The sequence below is a fragment of the Eriocheir sinensis genome, chromosome 17 (genome assembly GCF_024679095.1).
Source record: "Eriocheir sinensis breed Jianghai 21 chromosome 17, ASM2467909v1, whole genome shotgun sequence".
NCBI classification, from domain to species: Eukaryota; Metazoa; Arthropoda; class Malacostraca; order Decapoda; family Varunidae; genus Eriocheir; species Eriocheir sinensis.
This window is the reverse complement of record NC_066525.1, coordinates 1735330-1754424: the sequence shown is the minus strand read 5'-3', so window position 1 is coordinate 1754424 and position 19095 is coordinate 1735330. Positions and strand designations below refer to the sequence as shown.

The window sequence follows — 19095 nt, the reverse complement described above, 5'->3', positions numbered from 1 at the left end:
CATCCACTTTGCAACACAGAAGAAGGCTGATGTGTTTGCTTTGTTTGTTTTGGTTTTGTAACATCCTGTGAAAGCTTCATATTCTGAGCTTTCATTTTTTTTGTGTACGTTCTTTTAAGGTCAAACCCTTTTTTTTTTTTATTTATCTTCATTTCTGTTGTCATGCTTCCTGGAGATTATTAGTTATGTTTTCTTTGTGTGTGTGTGTGTGTTTGTATGTGTGTGTGTGTGTGTGTGTGTGTGTGTGTGTGTGTGTGTGTGTGGACATCTTGCATTGATATCAACATTTATTTGCTTCACAAGTCTGCTTCTCCTTGGTTCATTGCTTAAAGCAGCTAAGTTATTTTTCACTGATCCATTTAATTTTGACTCAGGCTACAACAGATTATTTTTTTATAAGACCAAGTTAGAGGCTTTGCTTTATCACAGAATTTCATCTTCCTGAGGCGAGGTTCTGAGTGAATTCCATCAAGTTTTTAAAGGCTGTGCTGCTTCAGGGTGGTGCTTGGCAACTTTGCTTTCATATAATATGGTAATTTCATTTAAGCCAACCTTCCACCAGTGTGGGAAGCGTTGGATCAGCTTCGTGTGCTGGCCGGGGTCTGCCTCACCAGCAGCCACTCAGTCATAGGAAGGGAAGGGTGTTGATTCCTCTCGGGACGTTGTTTGGCGCCACTCTGAGCCAGCACGGGGAGAACCAAGATGTGCTGTTACATTTTTATTTAGATTTTATTATGTTCCATTGCCTTTCAGTTTTATTTTAGCCTCACAACATGCATGCTCCATTTACTGCTTGCTTTTCTCTGTTATGTTGTAGTAATTATTTCCTTTCAGCTGAATGACTTTTGTAAAAAGAAAAACTGCTTGTGCTGCTTGCTGCTGCAGGCCAGTGGGTTTTATTTGCATTACAGTCTTACAGAAGGAAATCATGGGCCTGCAGGTACTTTGTTCATGGGTGGTGGTGGTGCATGCTACCTGAAGGTGTTAATGACCCTCTCTCATAACCTCATCTTAAAGGCTCGTCACTCATAGGAATTAAGACAGTTGCCTCATTTCTTTCCCCACATTTTAAGTGTAGATATATCTGTTGCAGAGGTTCGCTGTCAGCAGACAAGCACAAAAAATACTTACTTTTGGATGCTAGCATCTGTTCAAGAGTCTTGTATATCACTCATATTAGTCAATCCAATTCTGTCCAGTAAGATTAATTTAAATTCCATTAGTGCAATGGGGTTTTAATATTTCATCGTGATATGTGATTGTCCACCACTTGACAGATATGTTATTACTTGAACAGCATTGTTTCGTCCTGTTGAAAATTCAAGAGGTGCATTATGTCTGCCGCTGTGTGAGTCTGACAAGGATGCTGAAGCACGCGTCACTGCTCTGTGTCTCCGACCACGCCCACTAGTTGTTACTGTACAACTTTCCAAATTCAGCTTTAAATCAAGTATTTTACCGTTCAGTAAGGATAATTTTGGACCAGTTTCCTCGCTGGCTTCAGTTATAAGTTTAAGCTTCACTGCTCCCTTCTTGGTGTCATGAGCAGCAGGCGGCGTAGAGACGTGACCGCCTCACTGTGCCGTCCCAACCCCTGGACGCTGCCCGGCCCGTAGCTCCATGTATTTCCTTCCGTCCACCACCAGTAGCCCCAACCTGCAACACCCCAAGGCAAAGCTGATCAGATTTTTTCTCCTATTTTCTTTTGTTTGTACCAGCTTGCCTTTGGTTCTGCTTCCTTTAGTTTGTGTCCTTTGTTCTAGCCCATGGTACATGGATACACGAGGGGGAGTAGCTTGTGTGTCGTGTGCTGTAGTTTGTTTTGACTCATCACAGTTATGTTCCCATCACCTCTGTCTGATATTATGGTTTATCCTGGGAAGTATATATATATATATATATATATATATATATATATATATATATATATATAGATATACATATATATATATATATATATATATATGTATATCTATATATATATATATATATATATATATATATATATATATATATATATATATATATATACTCCATTACAATATTAATTAACAACTTGATTTTGGACTGTAATACATGCAACAAAATACTATAATTCTGACTGGAGTTCAGCAATGTAAATTTTCCATTAACATCATTTGGTAGTTGAAGACATTTAATATAACCTTTAATTATACCAGTTAAGTAATAGCTTCAACATAATGCTTTGACCTAAAGCCGGCACAGTTCTGTAAACCAAAGGCTCAGGCTAACGTAAATAAGTGCCCCAGAGTTGAGTAGCTTGACGAGAGGCAGAAGTGACTGGTCCTCCCGATTGGCTCATTGCAGAGTGGAGCGCAGGCGGCCCGACAAGACGTACACGTGTCCATGTGCCATCTATGTCTTCCTCTCGTCTGTCTTCTCCTGTGTTGCTCCCAGTGCCTCCAATTCCCCCTCATGCTCAGGCTGCCCTTCCTCCTCCTCCTGTTCCTCTTCCTCCTCTGCCTCTCACTCCTGCGCCAGAGGTTGTGGTCAAGCATGCCCCTCATCCTCAGCTGCTTCTGGCTGCACAAGATGTTCTAGTCATTCCCAGCCTTCCACTTCCTCTGCTCCGTCTAGCTCTGTTGGATGCCATAAGCCTTGCTCTCACCATCACTCTCACTCGCACACACCATCATGTGCACAGCCCCCCAAAATTACATGTGGTGAGGCGTGCCCTCCATACACATCCTCCGGTTCTCCCTGCACTGGACCCTCCCCCTCCTCCAAGTGTGACCCCACCAAGCCCTCACGACACAGTGCCGCGTGTTACAGGCCGGGTGATACAAGCGCTCTGGGCTCTCCAAGCAGACATTCCACATGCTCCAACTCAGTCCCGGCAAGTACAACCTCCAACTCGTCACCCGTTGGAGGGAACATTGTACTCAGCAACCCCAACACAAGCTCAGACGTGCCCCCGCCGCCAGAAGGAACGCCAGTCAGACGGTGAGGATGCTAATGCAGTATTTTCTCTTTTGGTTACCCCTGAAATTGACCTCTCTTTTGGCCACCCCTTAAATTGACCTCTCTAGACCACCTCCGAAATTGACCTATCATTTTACTACCCCTGAAAATGACCTCTCTCTAGACTACCCCTGAAAATGGCATCTCTTTTGGCTACCCCTGAAAATGATCTCTCTTTTGGCTACCCCTGAAAATGCCACCCCTGAAGTTGACCTCTCATTTTGCTACCCCTGAAAATGACCTCTCTTTTGGTTACCCCAGAAATTGACCTCTCTAGACCACCCCTGAAAATGACATCTCTTTTGGTTACCCCTGAAAGTGACATCGTTTTACTATCCTTGAAAATGACATCTCTTTTGACCACCCCTGAAATTAACTTCCCTTTTGGGCAAGTTTTTATCCTTCCTTTCCAATAAAATGCTCACATGAAGAGTTTTTGTGGGCTTTTGAGTTTTATCTACATTTCCCTGACCGCCACAGAGACACACGAGACCGAGAGCACCGGAGGAGTAGGGCGGAGAGCGTGGAGCGTGTCAGTCAGCGGGATGGCGGCAATGAAGCCCGGCAGAACCCAAGCTCCGTACGCAGACGTTCTGCCCGCCACCGCCACTACCTCTCACGCAACCAGCTCCACCAGCCGCCAGACCTCCCGGAAGGCTTTGGTTAGTATGGGACACTTGTTGGTGGTCTTGCGGAGATCTCATCATAACCATCACCCAAAATTATTCCACTGCAAGACAGACCTTTTTCTTATTATTATTATTTTTGCTTGACGTCCTTATTTTCCCTTGTGGTATTGGTTAGTACAGGCTTGGTGGTGGTCTTACAGAGGGTTCATCGTAGCCATCAAGCAAAGTTAGTCTACTGTAGAATAAAATATTACCCTCATATTTGCCAATTTTCTCTGGGAGGGACTCTTTAATTTCATCTTTCCACCTCATCTTTCCTCCTGCCTGTGACTTGAACTCTGTCTGAAATTGACCCTCTTTTCTGGCTACCCAATTCAGTGTTTCTTTTATATAGGGGCAGCACTTGGCAGGCTTTCATTTTATTTCTTTATTGTTTTACCTTCCCTTTCCAATAAAATGCTCACGTGAAAAGCTTTGTGGGTTTTCGAGTGTTATCTATATTTTCCTGACTGCCACAGTGGGCCATATTACAAGTCGAATCGGAGAAGTTTCGGGTCCATACAAAGGTTGGTTTAGGGGCCATATTACAAGTCGAATCTAAGAGTTATTCATTCCGAACTCTGTAGGGACCTGAAACTTCTCGGATTGAACTTGTAATAAGGCCCCTAAACCGACCTTTGTAGAGACCCGTAACTTCTCAGATTCGACTTGCAATACTGCCCAGAGACCCATAAGCATAAGCACATAAGCAAATTAGACATCAGCAAAGAACCTTAACCATTATCCTCAACTCTGAAGCTCGGCAACACAGATTTCATCGAGCCATGCATCAGTTCTTCTCTGCCTCTATTTCTTTTGCCTCCTCTTCCTGCTGCCTGATCCAACACTAGCTTCTCCTCCTGGTCAAAGTTCTACCCCCGACCCTTACCATCTCCTGCTAATCCTCCTGCTCCTGGTCCTATCCCCGACTCCTACTACCATCTCTCCTCTTTCAATAATAATAATGAAGCTTAGAAACACACCACTAATCAGGTCGTTATTGTTGCTCCTCAGAAATGCGCACCACCCAGCAAGGACAAGTCTACTACTACAACATTCACACCGGAACCTCCACGTGGCACGACCCCAGAGTGCCCCGGGATCTCGGGAACGTCAACATCGATGATCTGGGTCCCCTTCCGAGTGGGTGGGAGCTGAGACACACCCCCAGTGGACGGCCATACTACCTGGACCACATCAACCGCACCACGCAGTTCACCGACCCAAGGCTCTCGGACAGTCTCATCCTCAGTAACATTCTCAGGTCAGTTTGGAAGTTTATTATTTTTTTCTTTTACAGTAAAGGAAGTATCCCATGGGCATAAAAAATAGGGACAAAAAGAAGCCTGCTAATCACTGTTCCTCCTTAAGTTTTGTTGTTTGTTCTGCAGGTCTAGAAATGAAGGAAATCGGACAAGTGTAATAGAGACTGGCGGCAGCAGTGACCCAAGATCTATTACGAGCAATGAGAGTCCCGTGCCAACCAACAGTATTTCCAACACCACGAGGAGTAACCGAACCTCCAGCAACAGCAGACGAAGCAGTACTTCCCGTAGCCGAGGTCCATCCCCTGAGGCCAACACCTCAGGAGTGACTATATCAAACAATGTGCCTAATAATGAAGATACTAATAACTCTGTCGTTAATAGTACTCCCGTTAGCCCCACTTCTGTGCCTACTAGTAGCATTAATAATAGCGTCAGCATGAGCAGCGAGCGCAGCGGCGTCACGACCACCAGCGTGAGCAGCAGCAATACCGTGGTGCTGCAGAACAACAGCACCAACCTGCAGATCAGCACCAGCAATAATACTCCTGGACCCAAGGAGCCAGCTGTGATAGAGATGGATAGTGACTGTCTGCCCAAATACAAACGTGATTTAGTTGCTAAGATGAAGGTGCTGCGGGCCGAGCTGCAGTGCCTCCAGCCCCAGAGTGGACACTGCCGGCTGGACATTCCACGAGGAGAAGTGTTTGAGGAGTCGTACAGACAAATCATGAAGATGCGACCAAAGGACCTTCGGAAGAGGCTGATGGTTAAGTTTAAAGGAGAGGAGGGACTGGACTACGGAGGTGTGGCGCGAGAGTGGCTCTACCTCCTGTCCCATGAAATGCTCAACCCCTACTACGGCCTATTCCAGTACTCCAGGGATGACATCTACACACTGCAGATCAACCCAGACTCCAGCATCAACCCAGTAAGTTTGTAGAATCATTTATTTTTCCGTTCCTCAAAATTTAGGCATGAACCATATTGTAATGACCATAGCCAATCTTAGGACAATTTAGGAGAGTATTAAAACACCTCCACCCAAATTTGACCTCTCTTTTGGCCTCATACTTTGTTTTCATTTGTTTTTAGAGTGATTTATTTTTCCGTTCCTCAAAATTTAGGCATGAACCACATATAAATGACCATAGCCATTCCTCGAAGGGTATCAAGGCACTTCTCCACCCAAAATTGACCTCTCTTTTCGCCTCCTGTTTTGTTTACTTTTGTTGGAGTGGCATCTAGCATCAGGCCTTTTTGTTTGTTGCCCTTGAGCTGCTGCTCTTGTAAATAATAAAAAAAGGTGCTGGGTGAGAGGATGTGAGAGAGCTTAGCGTGGTCATTGAGACAGACATTGTTTCTTGAGGCTTGTCATCTCTGCCGTGTGTGTGAGGAAAACAGGGAGGCAGGCAAGGGTGATGGTGATGAGTGTGGTGACTAACATGTTGTCTTTCTTCCAGGAACATTTGTCCTACTTCCACTTTGTGGGCCGAGTCATTGGAATGGCAATCTTCCACGGCCATTACATTGACGGGGGCTTCTCCATGCCCTTCTACAAGATGCTGCTCAACAAGCTCATCATCCTGGACGACATTGAGGCTGTGGACCCTCACCTGCACCGCTCCCTCAACTGGATGTTGTGAGTAAAAAATATATGGTTCATCTTGGGTTTGAAATTCGGTACCAGGTAATATAAGATAACCTCTGGAAACTTAATTTTCCATATAGTACTTGTAGTAAAATAAATTTTTATTAGTTTAAGGTAACAGACATGCCTTGCATAAACGTCTAAATACATGTTTCCATCCTAGGGAAAATGACATCACAGACATCATTGACAACGCATTCACTGTTGAGCACGAGAGCTTTGGCGTCCTGCAGATGAGGGAGCTGAAGCCCGGCGGCAGCAACATCATGGTGACAGAGGAGAACAAGAAGGAGTACGTCAAGCTCTACGTCAATTACAGGTTTATGCAGGTTGGTACAGAGAATTTTTCATGGTGCACTGAATAAATAACATCTTAGGAGGTATCACAAACACATTGTACTGGTATTAATTTGTAACCAGTCAAAGGGTGATCCTATCAAACACTATAATAAGTAAATAAGTGGTTAAAAATGCATCTGAATGAACCTTTTGCTTTCCAGGGTATAGAACAGCAATTTGCTGCTCTCCAGAAAGGTTTTACAGAAGTGGTCCCTCAACACTTACTGAAGCCTTTTGATGAAAGAGAACTGGAACTGATCATTGGTGGCTTAGGGAAGATAGACATTGATGACTGGAAAGCAAACACAAGACTTAAGGTGAGTATTATATCATAAGGAAAGCTATGAAAGTGTAAAATAAAGGGGAAAAATAGAAGCTTGAGGTACCTTCTTTTATATTTTTATGATTACTTTCAAACAATTGTCAGATGAGTAGGGCATCAAGAGGTATTTGCATGCACTGATATGTGAAGCACGGCAGCTCACTTTCCCCCCACCCCTGGTAGCACTGCACCCCGGAGACACCAGTCGTCGGCTGGTTTTGGCAGATCGTTGACTCCTACACGGAAGAAATGAGGGCACGGCTGCTGCAGTTTGTGACAGGTTCCTCGCGGGTTCCTCTTCAGGGCTTCAAAGCCTTGCAAGGGTCCACCGGTGCTGCTGGGCCAAGGCTGTTCACTATTCACCAGATAGATGCTCCAACAGGTACTCACATGTTCTTTTTTTAATAGGGTTCATTGTGTTATAGCTTCTGTGTGTGGCATAGCACTGCAACCTCTCTGTTTTAACTGTGATTTGATATTTATGTGCCATTGTCATTTCAGAAAATCTACCTAAAGCACACACTTGCTTCAATCGCATCGACCTTCCCCCCTACGAGTCATATAGCAAGATGCTGGAGAAGCTGACTCAGGCTGTGGAGGAAACTTGCGGGTTCGCTGTTGAGTAAGCTGTGGGGACGCAGCTTGTTGGCATTTGAGCATAAATATTTGTTATGTTTGCATACAAGTGGTGTATGTGATTGTTTGTAGACGCAACTACCAACGTTCAGTGCCGCGACACTGAGAAGGATACTTTCATGCATTACTTATGAGTTCTGTGAACTGTGGAATGTCAAAGTTGTTTCAAGTGCTTTCTATATTTATATGAATTAGACTGAAAAACTACTAACACAGCACTCTCCTTATCTTTTATTAGACATTAAAAGCCAAAAGTTAAGTGACAATATGTTGATTCCCATCAGCATATCATGGGTGTCTTCCCTTAGCAGTGATAAGGAGATTTCAACCAGGCTTTGTATTTTATAAACTGAGATGAACTCAGTATTTAGTCATTTGTGAATAACCTGTGATAGCAATACAGTTCCAACTTCCAGGGCAGTGACACACATGTACAGACTCATTTTTTGACATATTGCAAGTGAAGTGTGAGCTTGATCCAGGGATTTTAATTTATTATTAGTCAATCCTTAGAATGTCATTGCTCACTCCAGCTGTAAACATTTATAGGCTTTGGTAATGCTGTGGCCTAGAAGGGTCTATTTTTATTGAAAATTTTATGTACATAACTCACATATCAAAATGTATATTGAGGATAGGAGATATGAGATATGTCTACTGCCAAAAACATGAGAAAACTTCCCATAGCATACTTTTATGCGCAACCTCTCAACTTTGTAAGCAGGGGAAAGTTGTTCCTCTTTTTAATGTAGATATTTGCAGATTGGTACAGAGGAAGCATCGCCGTACATTACTTCACTTGGGTACACACACACACATACACACACTTGCTTATATGCAGGTACAAAACACTGAAGACTTGCGGCCTGAAATTCTTCCCCGCACTCTACCGCCACACTTTTGTTTAGTCAGGGTAGTTGGTTGCAGGCATTTTTACCGTGAGTTTTTAGCTTACATGAGAAAGAATCTCATAATTCTTGCAACTGGGTGCCTCTTTATCCTAATTTCAGTCAGTAACAGATAGCATTTATTTTATACGGTGAAAGTAAATTGAAAAGTCTGCACAATTGTTAAAAAGTTATTGTTATTGTGTGTTGCTATTGCCATCAGTTAGGTTAAGAAATTAAAACCCCGTGTGAAAGTGGTCATGTTTATCATCGTGTAAATAACCATTCCATCATCACTTGACTTGTGCTGGAGCTGCAGAGTCTGTACCAAACACAACGTACAGGCCTTGGTCATTACAGTATCAGCTCTTGCTTAAAAAACTGTTAATACTCCAACCTCATGTGCTGTGTTCATATTTGACAGCCAGTAGGCACATTCCGTTAGTTTCTTTAATATGGTAGTCATTGGGATGAGGAATGAACAGTTTAAGGATTCATGATGCTTCAGGTATGAGTTGTTTAGCAGTACAGTGTAAATTGCCGTCTTGTTTTGTAGCGTTAAGAGTATACCGGTTACACTAGGAAACAATCAACATATCATGAGCCTAGAGTGTCCCATTTCCTCAAGGTGTCTCTGCAGTACCTTCTTCCTTGTTAAATTCTGATACATATAACAAGGTACTTAAACCATTATGAGGATTCTTGCTTATGCACCAGGAAGTGTTCGCTCTTGTTCGTCGACAGAATCTTGGGTATCACTGTTGGCTTTGAAAATAATCTCGTTCTGTAAATCACTGTTGCAGGGAAGGGAAAGGAAGGTCACTTGTATAACATTTTCCCAATCTTGAAATGATGAGTAGCTCTGGACATACTCCAAACTACACTTCTTTCTTGGCCTTAACTGGAACTTGAAGCAGAATGTATAGCAGCGGAATATACTCGTCAAATGATATTGGATGATATTGGATTAGAAACTGTTGGATTGATACAAAATAGATTTTCGTTGTATTATCTCCCAATCTTGTGGCAGTGGAGTCATTACGAGTATGCCAATTCCTGTATGGTGTTGGGCGGACATGCCATTTTTCTCCCCAATGTTGGTTCGGTGAAGTGGTTCCGTCTTCCTTTCCTGCTTTTATCGTCACCCACAACCTCATGCAGCTGCTTTGATTCAGAGATGGATATGCGAGGAAGCTTCCACCCATGGCATAGTTTATATAAGACTTCTCGGTGAAACATGATTGGTGTGAAGGTGTGATGGATAGCGAGACCCAGCCTTACTCTGATATACAACATGGTACTGCAGCCACAATCAATCTCAGCCCAGTGGTAACAGAATAATTGATGTGTGGTTGTGATTTTGCAGTATGCCCAGTTTTGCTTGAATCCTAAACATTAAAAAGATTGCCGTTCCTTCCCCTTAACAGTGCCACATGAGGAAAGATTGGCAATGGCTAATTTACACACGGGTTGAGCCAACTCTACTGTACTGTATTTTATGTCACAGGGTGTCCTCTGGTTTACCTCATAGGATGTCTGGCAGATTTTGGCAGAATTACAACATTTGGTACGTAGATTGTAAATGACCTTTTGTAACCTAGGACTAGTTTATCCAAATAGAGAATCACAGGCATGAAAACGCAGCAGCTGTCAGTGTCCTCATGTTGGTGCAGTAATAGCCACTTCCGTAACCTCCGTGCTGTCATGACACCCATTTAGTAATACTTCCTGCTGTGAGCTTTGACCAATAAAGTGAAGTAACCCTCATGTCACGCCGCTAGTGTTGACGTTCTCTTTCGCAGTGTGTGTAACAAATTATGCCATTATGGACCCTGCCAGTTAGCCTAGAAACTTAAGTATTTTTAGAGGAGTTACTGCAGGTAGATTAATTTTGTACGGGAGCAGTGTCATCCATTTATTCCGAAGACCAGACTAGTTTTGCTGTCAAGTCAAGGTATGCATGGACATGATAAACAGCAGGCCTGATGTAAGGTGCACAATGTGGTCGTTCTATTCCTACACTTGTATATTCAGTGGCGTTCAGGCACGTGGGTATTTTTACATGTAACAGCCGAGACCTCGTCCTCTTGGCTGAAGAACACACTTTTCCCAGGTTCCTCTTTTGAAATGCCATTGGAGATGATGTTACTGGAGATACAAGCTCATGTAGTCAATTTAATCTTAATGAAATTGGCAAAAAATGTATCCGAGATTTTAAGTACTCAAATCTCATTGGTCTTATCAGATTTCAAGTTGAAGGACAGTACCTGTGCACCCTGTAGGGCATAAAATACAGTAACTTTGTGGGAGCATGTTCAATACGCTAACTTGGCGTTGCTTCCATTTGTGACGAAGCATTGTATGAATGGTTTGAGATGGAAGATATACTTGTTGTTTTTGAATAGTAATAGAAGTAATAATGGTCTTAGTAAACCCAATGCATATCATCTGTAACAAGGCTAAAAAGGGCTGAAGGCTTGCTTACTGGTTTAGTATACCACATTCATCGATGATATAAGATGTATTCAGGATGCCAAGAAATGCAGCAAGCAGCCAGTCATGTATTTAGTTGTGTTGGTAAGAGAATATTTAGAATTTTTAATAAATTTTCAAGTGACAGTATCTACACTTTTCTTTACCAAAAATTATATGTAAACTTAACACTCCCCCTCCTCCTTTGTCACTATGCAGCTGTGCCAGTGAAGTTTAACCCGGTAGCAGTTGACGGGCCAAATTTGTGGCTTTACCGTGTACCAGCGACAGGCCAAATTTTTGCCATGATATAAACCCCCCAAAATAGATGATGCATAAACTGATCACAAATGCGCTGATAAAAATTACGAAATGGTTTGCGTGAGTCATGATTTTCTCATTTTTCTCGCTTAGAGGGGCCTTTAAGAAACATGATCCCTGCAGCTACTGGGTTAAGAATATCAGCACCTTTAAACTCTCCTCCCTAACCATAAACATCAAACCAGAAAAGAAAACTTCAACGTATAACTTAATCAAAACACTCCCCCTTCCTCCAAGGCATCATCCTCCTCGTCAAGGTAATTGTCCCCATTGTCAAAGTAGCTGTTGAAGTAATCCGTTCCTTCATCCAGCTCCTCGTCCACCTCCTCCTCCATGGTCTCAACTTCAGCCTTGTCTGCATTGTCCTCTTCGCCTTCCTCCTCATTCTCCTCATTCGTCAACGCTTCCTTCTTTTCAAGTGCTTCCAGAGTCTCACTTACGTTCATATCTTTAGTTCGCGCCTTTTTCAAATTGACTTTAACTTTCGGCGACTCTTTCTTTCTCTTTTTCTTTAGTGCAGACACCGATGTGGGATGCAGTTCTTTGGGAAACCAAGACCAGTTCAGGGTGAGCTGGCCTCGGTGACTCGCTAAGACTTGGTACCTGTCGGAATACCTCTCAATGTCAGGTCTTTTCACTCCCGGCTGGATGTAAAACTGAGAATTCTGCATGTGCTCTCGGAACTCCTTTTTAACAACCAGCATGTACGATTCAGCAAGACTCTTTTCCTGGGTTGGCTGAACAGGTCTGAACTCGAGAGGCGGGTATGTCTCGGGGGGCCCAAGGACTCGCTCTGGCAGTGTCTCTCCTTTCTGCACCCCAAGCTGCTCCAGGCTCAAGCCCTTCCCTCGGCCGCGTCCTCGCCCACCCATCTTGTCTTCTGTGAATGAAAGGATAAAAAAATACACATAAAAAACTTCTGCCTCATACTGTTAACCCAGTAGCAGCGACGGGCCAAATTTGTGGCTTGACATAACCCCTGAAAAATAGAGGATGCATAAACTGATCACAAATGCCTTGGTAAATATTATATAATGATTTGCATGAGTGATGATTTTTTCTCATTAATTCACTTAGAGGGGCCTTTAAGAAACATGATCCCCGCAGCTATCGGGTTAATGGGTTCTGATGTAATGTCAGTAAATATTATGAATGCTCAATAATTTTCCACTGATTATCAAAACACTTGAAATATCCTCCTACTGGGACACATATTAAATTGATAAGCCTGGGGATCTATCTTCTCATGGGTTCTGTGTCCTACCCATGGCTAGCAGTCTGTCTGGTTGGGGGTAGGCCTTGCGACCCCTTCCTCTTAAATCTCACTTAGGCTAAGGACAATAAGGGTAAAAGCTGGGGTCAGACTTTTTTACAGTAAAGGAAGCTGCTTAACCCCTGACTGCAGATTTCCTAAAAGAAGACATCACCAAGCTACAGGAATGGAACAAAAAGTGGCTGCTACATTTCAATGAAGAAAATGTAAAGTTATGCACCTTGGGAGGGGATATCCAGCACACCAATACCACATGGAAAACACTCCACTATCCACCACAGAGGCAGAGAAAGACCTGGGAGTACATGTTTTCAGGCTACCAGTGAAACCCAAATCCGTGTCAATCGCAGCGGACGGGTTAAGGACAAAAAAATAATAATGAGAAAAAAGGCCCGCTTATCACTACATGCCCCTATTGATTGATGGACTGATAGGCATTTTAGATACTTACATGACGTACACTAGGGTAATGGGTACAAGTCTTCAGTTGGTTGCCACTTGCTTCTCTTTGGGAGCAGTCACTTGCTCTTCCTCATACTCGGCAAAGTCCTCCTGAAATGAATGATTAGAAATAACAGGACGTTTTTATTTTTTTATTATTTTTTTTACAGTAGAGGAAACAGTTCAAGGGCAAAAAAAGGAAACAATAATGAAAAAAAAAAAAGCCCGCTACTCACTGCTCCTACACAAGAGTCGAGGAGTTTATTTATGAATTGCCACCACGACATATACAAGAGGATGGGAAGGTTTTCAGTATAGTTCTCTTAGGTATCTCATGATTAGTTTTTCCTTGCACTTAAACACAAAAGCAGAAAAAAAATTACCCCGTCCACAAACTCACAATATTATAAATGACTGACAATGAGGGAGAAGCTGAGGAGAGGTTTTGATTATAATTCTCCAAGTATCTCATGACTAGCTTTTCTTTTAAAATTAACAGAAAAGCAGAAAAAAAATTACCCCGTCCACAAACTCACAATATTATAAATGACTGACAATGAGGGAGAAGCTGAGGAGAGGTTTTGATTATAATTCTCCAAGTATCTCATGACTAGCTTTTCTTTTAAAATTAACAGAAAAGCAGAAAAAAAATTACCCCGTCCATAAACTTACGATATTATGAATGACTGACAATGAGGGAGAAGCTGAGGAGAGATTTTGATTATAATTCTCCAAGTATCTCATGACTAGCTTTTCTTTTAAAATTAACAGAAAAGCAGAAAAAAAATTACCCCGTCCATAAACTTACGATATTATGAATGACTTTGATGACGAGGGAGCAATGAAAAGGGTTGAGAGATATCCATTATAAGATCTCTAAGTATCTCGTGACTAAAGCCTCATTTTCTCATAAAACCAAAAGCAGAAAATAAGTTACCCCGTTCAGACACTTCAATATTATAAATGACTTTGATGATGAGGGAGATGCTGAGGAGAGATTTTCATTGCAGTTCTAATATCAAGCGACTACTTTTTAATTTCCTCATAAACACAAAAGCAGGAAAAAAATCACCCCGTCCAGAAACTCACCATATTATGAATGACTTTGATGACGAGGGAGCAATGAAAAGGGTTGAGAGATATCTATTATAGTTCTCTAAGTACCTCGTGACTAGAGTTCTCCTTTTCTCATAAACACCAAAAGCAGAAAAAAAATTACCCCGTCCAGAAACTCACCATATTATAAATGACTTTGACAATGAGCGAGCAACTGGGACACGTGGCACAGTCCTCCCCGGCCGCTAGTTCCTCCTTGGTGATCTCGAAGCGATCGCCGCAGGGACAGGGGTAGTGGTAGGTCTCGGTCTCTTCGTCGTAGTCAAAGTCTTCAATCTCAATCTCGTCGTGGTAGACGGACATAGCTGGAAAAAGGATGGATATACCGTTGATGCTTTCACGAATAGTATCACAAATATCCATTGGTTCAGTTTTCATGTCTGATATTTTCATTATAGTATCAATTAAATATCCAGCGATTATTTCCGACCCACTGAACATTTATCACACACAATTTATCTTTGAGTAGTACAAACACTAATTAATAGCCATGATCAGTTATGTTATGCCTTGACTGCAAATTTCCTACAAGAAGACATCACCAAGCTACAGGAATGGAACAATTAGTAGCTGCCATAATTCAGTGATGAAAAATGTAGTCATGCACCTTGGGACGGGATATCTAACCTAACTTAACCTAATGTAACCTACCTAATGGGGGTATATTCGCCCCCCTCGATCCCCCCCCCCCCCTCTATTTTCTGGAAGTCATTTATTACTGCACTGTGTTCAGAGACAAAAAAAAAAAGCCATAAGGTATTTTTACTTTGGAAGAAGTGGATGACCCTTCTTTGACATTAGCCGGATAGATTAACTAAGAAGAAATAGAAGAAGAAAACGTATAGTATAGGAAGAAGGAGGAGAAGAAAACGTATAGTATAGGAAGGAAACGTTTGTAGAGGAAGAAAACGTATTGTATTTAATTTGTATAGGAAGAAAACGTTTAGTACAGGAGAATAACGTGAGAATAACACCTGCACTTATAGACTTGCATTGGCTACCCATTAAGGCACGAATAGTCTACAAAATATGTGTCTTGACTTACCAAGCAACGCGACTTGGTAAACCTGGATATTTGAGAAATATACTACAGGATTTTTATTTGGACACCGCCATGTCAATGAGACACAGTACGGAACGGTATAGACTCTATGAGCCCAGGGTCAACCTGGAACTGGGTTTTAGAGCATTTGAGAAGAGTGCCCCGCAGCTCTATAATGAGTTACCCAGAGATGTTAAGAACAGTGTCAGTCTGGCAATCTTCAAGAAAGCGCTGAAGACTCACTTATTCACTAAATCCTACAACTTAACAAATATGAGGATTGAGGACAACTTTAGGTGCTAATATTACTGTTATAATGTTAGCGGCCCTGTGGAGCGCTGCTGCGGCGGCGGACCGGGGTCTGAAACCTCATCAACGGTAAACGGTAAAACGTTTAGTATAGGAAGAAGAAGAAAACATACAGTATAGGAACAAGAAGATGAAGAAAACATATAGTATTGGAAGAAGAAGAAGAAAACATATAGTATGGGATGAAGAAGAGGAAGAAAACGTATAGTATAGAAAGAAGAGGTCAAGAGTAAAGCACACGTCTGACCTCCCCTCACCTCGGTCACCTCCTCCGCCGCCCTCTTGTCCTTGTGTCCCGTGGCGCCTGGAGTCCCTCAGAGGCTTGGCAGGTATGGATGAGCGTTGAGGACACACACACAGGAGACAGCGACCCTTTCCACCCTCGGCCCGCCACAGCACACCACGTTGTTGTTGTTCTCTTGCTCTTGCTCTTGCTGTACAGGTGACCCGTTGGAGAGTCAGGCCTTCGTATCGGCACACCCTGTAAAAATAAAAACACAAGCAGTATCCATTACAAATCTTCCAATTCCCTATTTCTTGCACACCACATCTTTTCCAGAAAACTCTTCATGGCTTCTATAATTCTATCATTTGCTTCATCACTTAGTCCCAGCAGCAGCAGCATCCATTCCCTCTCTGTCCTTGCAATCCTCCCATTCACATCCCAGCCCATCTCACTCAGTGCCACCCTCATCATCTCCGTCCTTTCTCTCCGGTACCTCCCACACACCAGTATCACATGCACGACAGTTTCATCCACACCCCTGTCACACATCTGACACACTTTGCTGCGGGACTCAGACCACCTGTAGTTTCTTGCATTCACATTCATACACTGCGCTCGAGCTTGGAAGAGAAGATCACCACCCAGGCTTCCATCATACCAGCTGACACACTGCGGGGCTTCCTTTTCCCTGTACCATTCCAAAGTAGTCTTTCGCTCCATCACATGCTTCCACCTCCTCAGACACTCGAACTTGATCTTGATGTGACAGGGGACTGATATTCTTCTTCTTCTTCTTGGGTGTTTTACGGGGGCAGTGTTAGAGGTAGTGTAGTTAGAGTTAAGAGTCGATATTATGAGTATAGAAAGTCGATATTAGTGTTAAGGTCAATTTTGGTTAAGTTTAGTGGCTGTTTAGTAATGTTCGGTCAAAAGGGCTGAGTCTCGATGATGTATGTCTGTATTGCATTATCCCATACACCATGCTTGCAGGGAAAGTTATACGCATAGCCCTTTTGACCTCATACAAACATCTTATTCATCATTTCCCTGTTATGTATATTAGTTTGTGTATATAAGTCATTACGTATAACCCTTCCTGCAAGCATGGAGTGTATGAACGAATGCAACACAGACACATCATCGAGATTCAGTCCTTTTGACCTTATACAACCATCTCATTTATCATTTTCCTGTTACGTATAATTGCTTTTGCATAAATTTCAGTAGGTATAAGGTATAACCCTTCCTGCAAGTATGGAGTAGGAAAGAATGCAACACAGACACATCATCAAGAACCAGCCCTTTTGACCTTATACAAACATTCCATTCTTCATTTCCTGCTGCGTATAATTACTTGTGTATAAATTTCAGTACGTATAGCCCTTCCTGCAAGCATGGGGTGTATAAAAGAATGCAATACAGACATGCATCGCAGAGAACCAGCCCTTTCGACCTTATATACTAACCTTATTCATTTTCCTGTAATATATATTAGTTTGTGTATAGAAATCATCACGTATAACCCTTCCTGCAGACATACAATCATATGTCATCAAGAATCATCCCTAAGGAAACAGAAGGCATTTTAATCAACCATTTTTCGTTACGTATATTTACTTGCGTTTAGAAATCACGTATAACCCTTACTGCAGACATTCAACCATACATCATCGAGGATCAGCCCTCTCAACCGTATATGTGTGTCTTCGTATGGCGGAGACACTGTATAACGGGGTGTATGGTAGTGTGTGTGTGTGTTCGTGTGTTGACTTTATTTCCACACCACCTTGATTTGAGGTAAAAGTCTTGGTGCGTTTTTTTTTAAGAGGTGTCCCCCGTAGGCCTAATCCTCTTTTATTTGGTCAGGAAATTAATTGTTACGAAAGAGTGCACGTTGTTATAAAAGCACATGGGGTTGTAACAAAAGGATACAGAATAGTTTTGAAAGCATACGTGGTTGTAACGAAAATGCGCGGTGTTGTAACAAAAGCTTGCGAGGTTGTTTCGATCAACAGTGTATGGGTTTGTTGCAATACCCAAAATCCGTAGAAATTGTAAATAGCCGTAGCAGCAAATATTGTCATGCAGAAACCATATATAGTTGTTAATAGCAGCAGCAGCAGCAAAAAGGTTAATGTGAATAGTCGAAGAGGAAGTTAGGTTTGGCATTCAAAAGCCATAGATGTTGTTGATAGCCAATCGCAGCAGCACCAAAGCTGTTACGATACTACCATTATGCCAGATTAATACGCTCCCCATATGTATTTTCCCATAGCACGTACTTAAAATACATCCCACTCCCACAGGTAGACATGTAAATATATAGTTTAGTACACACACTTAGAAATATAAAACCCAGTACCTTTTGCTTAAACTATACCACCTAAACATACGTAAATATATCGCTTCATACATATACTAACAAATATAACCCAGTAACATACGCCTAAAATGTCGCATCGTACATATACTTACAAATATAAGTATAATTGCTCGTGTATAAATTTCAGTGCGTATAGCCCTTCCTACAAGCAAGAAGCGTATAAAAGAAAGCAATACAGACATACATCGTCGAGAATCAGCCCTTTTGACCCTATACAAACTTCTTGATGAATATTCATCATTTTCCTTTTATGTATAATTGATTTTATAAATTTCAGTAGCTCTTCATGTAAGCTTGGAGTGTATATATGGGAGAATGCAACACACACACATCATCGAGAATCAGCCCTTTTGACCTTATACAAACATCTCAATCTTCATTTTCCTGTTATGTATATTAGTTTATGTATAGAAATCATCACGTATAACCCTTCCTGCAGACCTACAATCATATGTCATCAAGAATCATCCCTAAGGAAACAAAGCATTTTAATCAACCTTTTTTCGTTACGTATATTTACTTGCGTATATAAATCATCACGTATAACCCTTACTGCAGACACTGTATAACGGGGTGTTTGGTACCGTGTGTCATTGCCACAGTACGAGGAGCAACAACACAAAGCAGATTTTATCTATAGCGCGTGCCAGTTCCTACGACTTTTGCCTGGCCCATGCTGCCCCCCAGTGCTTCTCTTAAATGGAGATGCTGAAGTTGGGGTATATTAAAGGTCTGGGCAGTACATGGATAGCAGAAGTAAGG

At 42.2% G+C, this 19095-nt stretch overlaps 2 protein-coding genes across 4 annotated transcripts in view; one reads left to right on the top strand and one right to left on the bottom strand.

Annotated features, from left to right (window-relative positions):
- Positions 1 to 9705, top strand: part of LOC126999710 (E3 ubiquitin-protein ligase SMURF1-like) — a 66052-nt gene extending 56347 nt beyond the window's left edge. Inside the window, exons 7-15 of one of the 2 annotated variants that reach the window (XM_050862471.1) lie at positions 2794 to 2964; positions 3463 to 3644; positions 4665 to 4914; positions 5042 to 5846; positions 6379 to 6557; positions 6730 to 6895; positions 7067 to 7222; positions 7411 to 7609; positions 7729 to 9705. In XM_050862471.1, coding sequence (XP_050718428.1) covers positions 2794 to 2964; positions 3463 to 3644; positions 4665 to 4914; positions 5042 to 5846; positions 6379 to 6557; positions 6730 to 6895; positions 7067 to 7222; positions 7411 to 7609; positions 7729 to 7853 — 2233 coding nt within the window. In that variant the 3' untranslated portion in view covers positions 7854 to 9705. Of the gene's footprint in view, positions 1 to 2328; positions 2965 to 3462; positions 3645 to 4664; positions 4915 to 5041; positions 5847 to 6378; positions 6558 to 6729; positions 6896 to 7066; positions 7223 to 7410; positions 7610 to 7728 lie in introns of both variants that reach the window. The other variant, XM_050862470.1, reaches the window with a different exon arrangement.
- A 1551-nt stretch (positions 9706 to 11256) lies between these two features.
- Positions 11257 to 16689, bottom strand: LOC126999711 (diphthamide biosynthesis protein 3-like). 2 transcript variants are annotated; one of them, XM_050862474.1, is made up of 4 exons: positions 15982 to 16689; positions 14494 to 14678; positions 13268 to 13368; positions 12275 to 12423 (listed from the first exon to the last, which is right to left on the bottom strand). In XM_050862474.1, exons 2-3 carry the CDS (start codon positions 14674 to 14676, stop codon positions 13300 to 13302), a joined length of 252 nt encoding a protein of 83 aa, XP_050718431.1. In that variant the 5' UTR covers positions 14677 to 14678; positions 15982 to 16689; the 3' UTR covers positions 12275 to 12423; positions 13268 to 13299. The 2 variants fall into 2 exon arrangements, with proteins under 2 accessions (XP_050718430.1, XP_050718431.1); XM_050862473.1 differs by lacking the exon at positions 15982 to 16689 and having other exon boundaries at positions 11257 to 12423; positions 14494 to 14541.
- Between the last annotated feature and the right edge of the window lie 2406 nt (positions 16690 to 19095).

Coding starts and splice junctions, on each gene's coding strand:
- LOC126999711 (XM_050862473.1), bottom strand. CDS start 12,415: ATGGGTGGGCGAGGACGCGGCCGAGGGAAGGGCTTGAGCCTGGAGCAG.